The sequence below is a fragment of the Protomyctophum parallelum genome (assembly GCF_964188405.1).
Source record: "Protomyctophum parallelum genome assembly, chromosome: 20".
Lineage (NCBI taxonomy): Eukaryota > Metazoa > Chordata > Actinopteri > Myctophiformes > Myctophidae > Protomyctophum > Protomyctophum parallelum.
Genome location: NC_139718.1, coordinates 3,016,241 through 3,026,045, shown reverse-complemented (window position 1 = coordinate 3,026,045; position 9,805 = coordinate 3,016,241). Strand labels below are relative to the sequence as shown.

The following is a 9,805-nucleotide window of genomic DNA, read 5'->3' as shown; positions in this document are numbered from 1 at the left end:
CCCTCCTATGAGACACAGACTGGTTTCTGAACTGCCCACAGCCCTCCTATGAGACACAGACTGGTTTCTGAACTGCCCACAGCCCTCCTATGAGACACAGACTGGTCTCTGAACTGCCCACAGCCCTCCTATGAGACACAGACTGTTTTGTTTTCTTTCCAAACATTTTCTTTAACAACATAAAATAATATGACACCTGTGTGAAGTGAGGGGACGTTTTTAAATGATTTCATGTCCACATAGCTGGAGGTTTGGACGAGCATGTCAGCTGCACTGTAGTACAACTCCAATGTACTACAGTACTACAGCTACAATGTACTGCAGATTATTATTTGTCTCCACCAAGATCAGCGTCCATGTCGACAGGAGAGATGATCAGAGGAGCAGCGTTTAAACCGTTACGGTTCAAACGTGGACAGAAGAATGGATAAAGTCTCTCAGTGAAGGAGCAGCCTGTGAAAGAGTAGAGGTGGACTCTGGTCTCCACATCATGAAAGGAGACCAGACCCTCCTCATAGTCCACAAACACTCCCACTTTCTGGAGCCCCTCTCTTACAGGGAGGGGGACACGAGGGCCAGCATTAGCCATGTACTCATTTCCAATCTTCAACCCTATAGTCCAGTAACCATCGCTGGGACTCAGTGTGATGTCGTCTTCCTTCCTGTTGATGGACTCTCTGACCACTCCTATTATCCAGCCAGTCTTCCCTCCAACCTGGACCTCATAGTAAAACCTGCCTGAGGAGAAGCCTTGTTTTCCTAAGACATAGACATATGGATTGAACCTCTCTTTGTTGTCTGGCAGATTCTTCCATACGTTTCCATGACTCACTTGTTTTCCATCCTCAGACAGGATGAGTGTACGGTGTGCTGTATCAGGGTCCAGAGTTAAATCCACCTCATATCGTTGCATCATCCTCAGCTCAACATCATCCATCTGCTTCTTCATCTCCTGACTGAGTGTCTTCTCCAGCTGAGCCACTGCTGTCCTCACAGTCCCCACGTATGAAGGCTGAAGGACGTTTAACTTTGTCCAGTCCTTGGTGGGTGGAGGGATGTTAATGGATGTGAAGTTCTGGAGGAGGTGGAGGTGGTCTTCAGGGTGTGAGAGCTGGCTCAGCTCAGAGCTTCTCTCCTCCAACTGAGTGATGTCCTGTTGCAGATCTTTGATGAAGCCTTCAGCCTGTCTCTCTGTTGTTTTCTGCTTCCCTTCAATCACATCGATGAGCTCAGCCTGGCTTCTCTGAATACAGCTGATCAGAGCAGTGAAGACCTTCACACTGTCCTCTATCTCTGTGTCTGCATCCTTCTTGCTGAGCTCCACTGAGCGTTTGACCTCCTGAATCTTCCCTCGTCTCTCCTGGATCATCTGCTGGATTTCAGCCTCTGTCTTTCTTGCATATTCTTCGTTCCACTCATGATACCTGAACGGACGAACCATTTCAGCAACAAAACTATTGATAGATACGTTTGGTCTCTTATAGGTTTCTTAACTAGTGGTCACAGGGTGTCTTAAAACACGATATCTGTCTTCATACAATCCAGGAATCTTTATGACTTTATTCCAGCTGAATATGAAGTTATCTAAAGGTATGTATCTCTCTCGTCTCTTTGACTAATGCTCCTCACACTCTGTGTAATCAGCTTTTAAGTCAAGCTCACTGAAATCTGACCTCATCAAACATGACGTCAGTCATGCTCAAACATGGAGTTCTCTCATGTCTGGATAACTTCATAAGATCTCTTTCACATTGTCCTCTCCTCCAGGCCAAGGCTTTACCCATAATCAATATATTTGATGAATATACAAACTGGGAAACCAAACCAGTGACTTCCAGGAAAGTCTGGATGGCAACCGAGGAACGTCGGTGACTGACCAGTGTTGTTTTTGGCAGCAAATTTCTATTTTAGTTTTTAGTCATTGTCTCCTGAATAGTTTTCACTTAGTCTTAGTCACATTTTAGTCACCTGGAATGTCTTAGTGTTAGTCTAGTTTTAGTCGACTAAATGTCATAAGATTTTAGTCGACTAAATCTACAGGTGATTTAGTCGACTAAAATCTATTTTTTGCGGGCCTTGTTGCCGTCATGACTTATTTTACACTTGCTGAAAATAGCCGATCTACAAGCTCACAACGCATCGCAGCACGACGCGTTGTGAGCTTGTAGATCTGCTATTTTCAGCATGCAACCAAGTGTAAAATGACTTATACTTGATCTCTTGTCCATTAGTCCCTTCCTAACATTTTAATCTAGTTTTTAATTGTTGAAGAATTTGTCAGTATATTTAGTCTTAGTTTTAGTCACCATTGCATAGTTTTAATTTAGTTTCCATTTAGTTTTCGTCAGTGAAAAAAGGTAGTCGACGAACATTTTTCGCCTTAGTTTTAGTCGACGAAAACAACACTGTCGACGGTGACGCTGGAGAAACAGCTGACCTCCAAGAAAGACTGGCGGGGTAACAGGGGCCAGGGGGTAACAGGGGCCTGGGGGTAACAGGGGCCAGGGGGTAACAGGGGCCAGGGGGTAACAGGGGACAGGGGGTAACAGGGGCCAGGGGGTAACAGGGGACAGGGGGTAACAGGGGACAGGGGGTAACAGGGGCCAGGGGGTAACAGGGGACAGGGGACAGGGGACAGGGGGTAACAGGGGACAGGGGGTAACAGGGGACAGGGGGTAACAGGGGCCAGGGGGTAACAGGGGACAGGGGGTAACAGGGGCCAGGGGGTAACAGGGGACAGGGGGTAACAGGGGACAGGGGGTAACAGGGGACAGGGGGTAACAGGGGCCAGGGGGTAACAGGGGACAGGGGGTAACAGGGGCCAGGGGGTAACAGGGGGTAACAGGGGCCAGGGGGTAACAGGGGCCAGGGGGTAACAGGGGCCAGGGGGTAACAGGGGACAGGGGGTAACAGGGGCCAGGGGGTAACAGGGGACAGAGGGTAACAGGGGCCAGGGGGTAACAGGGGACAGAGGGTAACAGGGGCCAGGGGGTAACAGGGGACAGGGGGTAACAGGGGCCAGGGGGTAACAGGGGACAGAGGGTAACAGGGGCCAGGGGGTAACAGGGGACAGGGGGTAACAGGGGACAGGGGGTAACAGGGGACAGGGGGTAACAGGGGCCAGGGGGTAACAGGGGCCAGGGGGTAACAGGGGCCAGGGGGTAACAGGGGACAGAGGGTAACAGGGGCCAGGGGGTAACAGGGGACAGGGGGTAACAGGGGACAGGGGGTAACAGGGGCCAGGGGGTAACAGGGGCCAGGGGGTAACAGGGGACAGGGGGTAACAGGGGACAGGGGGTAACAGGGGCCAGCGACCGCTGTCGCAGCATTCGCAAGAGGGCTCCACGCAAGCTACAGAACGTACACATGATCAATACCCCCAGAGCAGAGCAGGGGTGGACAACTTTGACGATGGAGAAAGGCCACTATATTTCACTCACTCAGTCCAGAGGGGCCACGTTGCATATCACTGTCGTAATCGTTATATTTTTCAGGATTCCAAAAAAAGGAATTGGCAATAATTTTTTCAGGATTTGAATTCAAATAATAGCAAAAATAGCCGATCTACATGCTCAAAGCGCGTCGCATTGGAATCCTGAAAAATATTTTTTTTTTGTTTTATTTCAAATGAATTTAGTTATAGTTATTACTTTATGAACACATTGGACATACAAAAGCAGGTCATGTTTGCATGTTTGAAATTGTAACAGCTGAAATCAATAATATATCAGTAATTCTGATATTAACCTGAAGGGCCGCATTAGGTGAAGGTGGGGGCCGCATGTAGCCCCCGGGGGCCGCCCCAGAAGGAGACACACCGCACCGCCTGGTGAGACGTAGGAGGAGCCTAGGCAGGAGACACACCGCACCGCCTGGTGAGACGTAGGAGGAGCCTATAGGCAGGAGACACACCACACTGCCTGGTGAGACGTAGGAGGAGGCAGGAGACACACCGCACCGCCTGGTGAGACGTAGGAGGAGCCTAGGCAGGAGACACACCGCACCGCCTGGTGAGACGTAGGAGGAGGCAGGAGACACACCGCACCGCCTGGTGAGACGTAGGAGGAGCCTAGGAAGGAGACACACCGCACCGCCTGGTGAGACGTAGGAGGAGCCTAGGAAGGAGACACACCGCACCGCCTGGTGAGACGTAGGAGGAGCCTATAGGCAGGAGACACACCGCACCGCCTGGTGAGACGTAGGAGGAGCCTATAGGCAGGAGACACACCGCACCGCCTGGTGAGACGTAGGAGGAGCCTAGGCAGGAGACACACCGCACCGCCTGGTGAGACGTAGGAGGAGCCTATAGGCAGGAGACACACCGCACCGCCTGGTGAGACGTAGGAGGAGCCTATAGGCAGGAGACACACCGCACCGCCTGGTGAGACGTAGGAGGAGCCTAGGCAGGAGACACACCGCACCGCCTGGTGAGACGTAGGAGGAGCCTATAGGCAGGAGACACACCGCACCGCCTGGTGAGACGTAGGAGGCAGGAGACACACCGCACCGCCTGGTGAGACGTAGGAGGAGCCTATAGGCAGGAGACACACCGCACCGCCTGGTGATGCCTCTCTGGCATGACAGAAAGGACATGTGACTGACCTGGGCGTCGGCGGTCGCTGGGGGTGTGGTCAGCACTGCAGGTTTGCTGCACCTGGCCGGCAGTTTGCTGACGTCCCTGTTGGCGAAGGTGTGGCCAATGCTGTGTGTAGCCGGTGCTGGTCGCGCCTCTGTGATTGGCTGCGCCCCGGGGTGACCCTGGAGGAGAGGAGCAGTGACTTGGCCAATCACTGCTGACCCGCCAAACTGCAGTGTAGAGGTTGAGGGTTGAAACACTTAACCCATTCTGACCTGAGATCAGATTCATACGAGGTTTCCACTGGATACACACTGGTCTGATGAACCCATTCTGACCTGAGGTCAGATTAAAAAAATGTCAGTCGTTCTTCAATTTTTCAAAAATAGCAGATCTACAAGCTCGTATCGCGCCACTCGGTGGCGCGCTACGAGCTTGTAGATCTGCTATTTTTCAATAGCTAAAGCACGACATGATGCTAACACCAAAATGGGTTCCCGTTCAGAATGGGTTAAGAAGGTTGGAGACCACCTGATGACCACCTCTCTTTCCAAGGCCAAGGCTTCATCCATTGGAAATGGATTATAATATTAATATTATATAATTATAATCGCATCTTTGATGCATTTACAAACAGCAAAAGTATACAACAGTGTCGGCATCACAATTTACTTAAAGTAAGCTCGCAATGTGTCGCATCGCAAAACACATCGTGTTACACTTTTTCGTAAGATCTAATGAGGGTCATCAACTGTCCCGTCATTCAGCTGGGGACCATCTGGACCCACTCGAGGACCGCTGGGCTGATGGGACCATCTGGACCCCCTCAAGGACCGCTGGGCTGAGGGGACCATCTGGACCCCCTCGAGGACCGCTGGGCTGATGGGACCATCTGGACCCCCTCGAGGACCACTGGGCTGATGGGACCATCTGGACCCCCTCGAGGACCGCTGGGCTGATGGGACCATCTGGACCCCCTCGAGGACCGCTGGGCTGAGGGGACCATCTGGACCCCCTCGAGGACCACTGGGCTGATGGGACCATCTGGACCCCCTCGAGGACCGCTGGGCTGATGGGACCATCTGGACCCCCTCGAGGACCGCTGGGCTGATGGGACCATCTGGACCCCCTCGAGGACCGCTGGGCTGATGGGACCATCTGGACCCCCTCGAGGACCGCTGGGCTGATGGGACCATCTGGACCCCCTCGAGGACCACTGGGCTGATGGGACCATCTGGACCCCCTCAAGGACCACTGGGCTGATGGGACCATCTGGACCCCCTCAAGGACCACTGGGCTGATGGGACCATCTGGACCCCCTCAAGGACCGCTGGGCTGATGGGACCATCTGGACCCCCTCGAGGACCGCTGGGCTGATGGGACCATCTGGACCCCCTCGAGGACCGCTGGGCTGATGGGACCATCTGGACCCCCTCAAGGACCACTGATGAGGCTCCATGAGCCATGGAGGCACAGCATATGAATAGATGGAGAGAGTGTGTGTGTGTGTGTGTGTGTGTGTGTGTGTGTTTGTGTACAGAGATAACAAGGGGCAGTTTCCATAGGAACAGGCACGTAGCACGTAACAAATGGTACACACACACACACACACACACACACACACACACACACACACAACCATTAATTCCATTGCTGAGAGGATTGTGCACGGTGTGTATGTGCGTGCACATGACATGTAAATGTCAACGGGGTTTTGTACATAATGAATGTATTTCTTCAGAGTAATAATACATTTGGGTACTTTCTGTATCTGTGTCACATTCACTGGCTGCGAGTCACTTCAGCACCTTGGATAGCTCCAATACCTATAGCATTGTTACACACTTCAGCACCTTGGATAGCTCCTACATACTGTAACATTGTTACACACTTCAGCACCTTGGATAGCTCCTACATACTGTAGCATTGTTACACACTTCAGCACCTTGGATAGCTCCTACATACTGTAACATTGTTACACACTTCAGCACCTTGGATAGCTCCTACATACTGTAACATTGTTACACACTTCAGCACCTTGGATAGCTCCTACACACTGTAACATTGTTACACACTTCAGCACCTTGGATAGCTCCTACATACTGTAACATTGTTACACACTTCAGCACCTTGGATAGCTCCTACATACTGTAACATTGTTACACACTTCAGCACCATGGATAGCTCCTACACACTGTAACATTGTTACACACTTCAGCACCATGGAGAGCTCCTACATACTGTAACATTGTTACACACTTCAGCACCATGGATAGCTCCTACACACTGTAACATTGTTACACACTTCAGCACCTTGGAGAGCTCCTACATACTGTAACATTGTTACACACTTCAGCACCTTGGATAGCTCCTACACACTGTAGCATTGTTACACACTTCAGCACCTTGGATAGCTCCTACACACTGTAGCATTGTTACACACTTCAGCACCATGGATAGCTCCTACACACTGTAACATTGTTACACACTTCAGCACCTTGGATAGCTCCTACATACTGTAACATTGTTACACACTTCAGCACCTTGGATAGCTCCTACATACTGTAACATTGTTACACACTTCAGCACCTTGGATAGCTCCTACACACTGTAACATTGTTACACACTTCAGCACCTTGGAGAGCTCCTACATACTGTAACATTGTTACACACTTCAGCACCATGGATAGCTCCTACACACTGTAGCATTGTTACACACTTCAGCACCTTGGATAGCTCCTACATACTGTAGCATTGTTACACACTTCAGCACCATGGATAGCTCCTACACACTGTAGCATTGTTACACACTTCAGCACCTTGGAGAGCTCCTACACACTGTAACATTGTTACACACTTCAGCACCATGGATAGCTCCTACACACTGTAGCATTGTTACACACTTCAGCACCTTGGATAGCTCCTACATACTGTAACATTGTTACACACTTCAGCACCTTGGATAGCTCCTACATACTGTAGCATTGTTACACACTTCAGCACCTTGGATAGCTCCTACATACTGTAACATTGTTACACACTTCAGCACCTTGGATAGCTCCTACATACTGTAACATTGTTACACACTTCAGCACCTTGGATAGCTCCTACACACTGTAGCATTGTTACACACTTCAGCACCTTGGATAGCTCCTACACACTGTAACATTGTTACACACTTCAGCACCATGGAGAGCTCCTACATACTGTAACATTGTTACACACTTCAGCACCTTGGAGAGCTCCTACATACTGTAACATTGTTACACACTTCAGCACCTTGGATAGCTCCTACATACTGTAACATTGTTACACACTTCAGCACCATGGATAGCTCCTACATACTGTAGCATTGTTACACACTTCAGCACCTTGGATAGCTCCTACATACTGTAACATTGTTACACACTTCAGCACCTTGGAGAGCTCCTACATACTGTAACATTGTTACACACTTCAGCACCTTGGAGAGCTCCTACATACTGTAACATTGTTACACACTTCAGCACCTTGGATAGCTCCTACACACTGTAACATTGTTACACACTTCAGCACCTTGGATAGCTCCTACATACTGTAACATTGTTACACATTTCAGCACCTTGGATAGCTCCTACATACTGTAACATTGTTACACACTTCAGCACCTTGGATAGCTCCTACACACTAACATTGTTACACACTTCAGCACCTTGGAGAGCTCCTACATACTTTCTCTACAAGAAATAAAATACAGTGCCTGCATTTTGCATTGTTTTTACCAGTTGTGGGCGTAATACTTAGCTTATTGACACAATAATATGAGCACAGAGAACTTCACCAGCATATCAAAATTAGAATAAATGTTATTTTCTTAAAGGTATATTCAGTGATTTCACTAAAAAAACCTTAGGTTTCGTTTTTGGCTGTGGGACCCAGCCTTTCGTCCAATCAGGATAGAGAGTCAAAAACTAAACCTAAGGTTTTTTGACCCCCAGGGGTTAACTGGGGACAGGGAGGAACTCCTTATATGGTCAGCACACTCTATAGTAGAGAGGATTATCACAACAAAACAAAAAAATAAGTGATATTTGAATTAAGTGAAATCACTGAATATACCTTTAAGTCTCTGGGTTTTCCTTATCGTTTCATACAGTGTTTTACTGTGTCTTACGTCTCCATACCAGTGTTGTTTTTGGCAGCAAATTTCTATTTTAGTTTTAGTCATAGTCTCCTGAATAGTTTTCACTTAGTCTTAGTCACATTTTAGTCACCTGGAATGTATTAGTGTTAGTCTAGTTTTAGTCGACTAAATGTCATAAGATTGTAGTCGACTAAATCTACAGGTTATTTAGTCAACTAAAATGTATTTTGGCGGGCCTTGTTGCCGTCATAATGACTTATTTTACACTTGATCTGCTATTTTCAGCATGCAACCAAGTGTAAAATGACTTATACTGGATCTCTTGTCCACTAGTCCCTTCCTAACATTTTAGTCTAGTTTTTAATTGTTGACGAAATTGTCAGTATATTTAGTCTTAGTTTTAGTCACCATTGCATAGTTTTAATTCAGTTTCCATTTAGTTTTCGTCAGTGGAAAAAGGTAGTCGACGAACATTTTTCGTCTTAGTTTTAGTCGACGAAAACAACACTGATCCATACAGACAGTTAACTCCTTTATTCAAGCAACAACACACGAGGCCGCGTTGGGTCATAATGACATCACTCAGCATGCGTTGGGTCATAATGACATCACTCAGCATGCGTTGGGTCATAATGACATCACTCAGCATGCGTTGAGATTCTACAACACGTCTTCATGGGATCAGAACATACATGTATTTACAAAGACTACAAGAATACAGCAGATAGAACAGTAGAACTACATACGTGTGCACAGGGCCAATCTTTATGGTTAGTGTTTTCATAGAATAACCCATAAAGCAGTGCTTCCCAAAGTGGGGTCCGTCCGGGGACCCCCAGGGGTCCGAGAGTGAGTTCCAGGGGGTCCCCAGCTAAATGATAGTTAAACTGGTTGAGAATCACTGCTAGAACCGTAGTCAAACTCTTCTCTCACGGGGGGTCCCAGCAGGCATAGCTTTTCAAATGGGGGTCCGCGGGCTAATAGAGTCAATGTGGGGGTCCTTAAAGAACCACTGTGGTAGGACACCGTCACCTAGTGGACGACAGGTGGTACTGCGGCCTTGGCTTTGAACAAGGCACGTTTTATTTTGGCTCTGGGCCCCCAGG

At 48.6% G+C, this 9,805-nt stretch overlaps 2 protein-coding genes across 2 annotated transcripts in view; both read right to left on the bottom strand.

Moving 5' to 3' along the window:
* Window positions 1-328: 328 nt before the first annotated feature.
* On the bottom strand, window positions 329-1,441 carry LOC310878486 (zinc finger protein RFP-like; the record flags this gene model as incomplete). Its single annotated transcript, XM_083792816.1, has 1 exon — window positions 329-1,441. The coding sequence occupies one exon, from the start codon at window positions 1,439-1,441 to the stop codon at window positions 329-331; it is 1,113 nt and encodes a 370-aa protein (XP_083648942.1).
* Window positions 1,442-9,379: 7,938 nt separating this feature from the next.
* jkamp (jnk1/mapk8 associated membrane protein) overlaps window positions 9,380-9,805 on the bottom strand; it is a 45,681-nt gene continuing 45,255 nt past the window's right edge. Inside the window, exon 7 of the mRNA XM_083791942.1 lies at window positions 9,380-9,805. This exon is cut by the window's right edge and continues 1,453 nt beyond it. The gene's annotated coding sequence lies outside the window, so the exon portion shown is untranslated.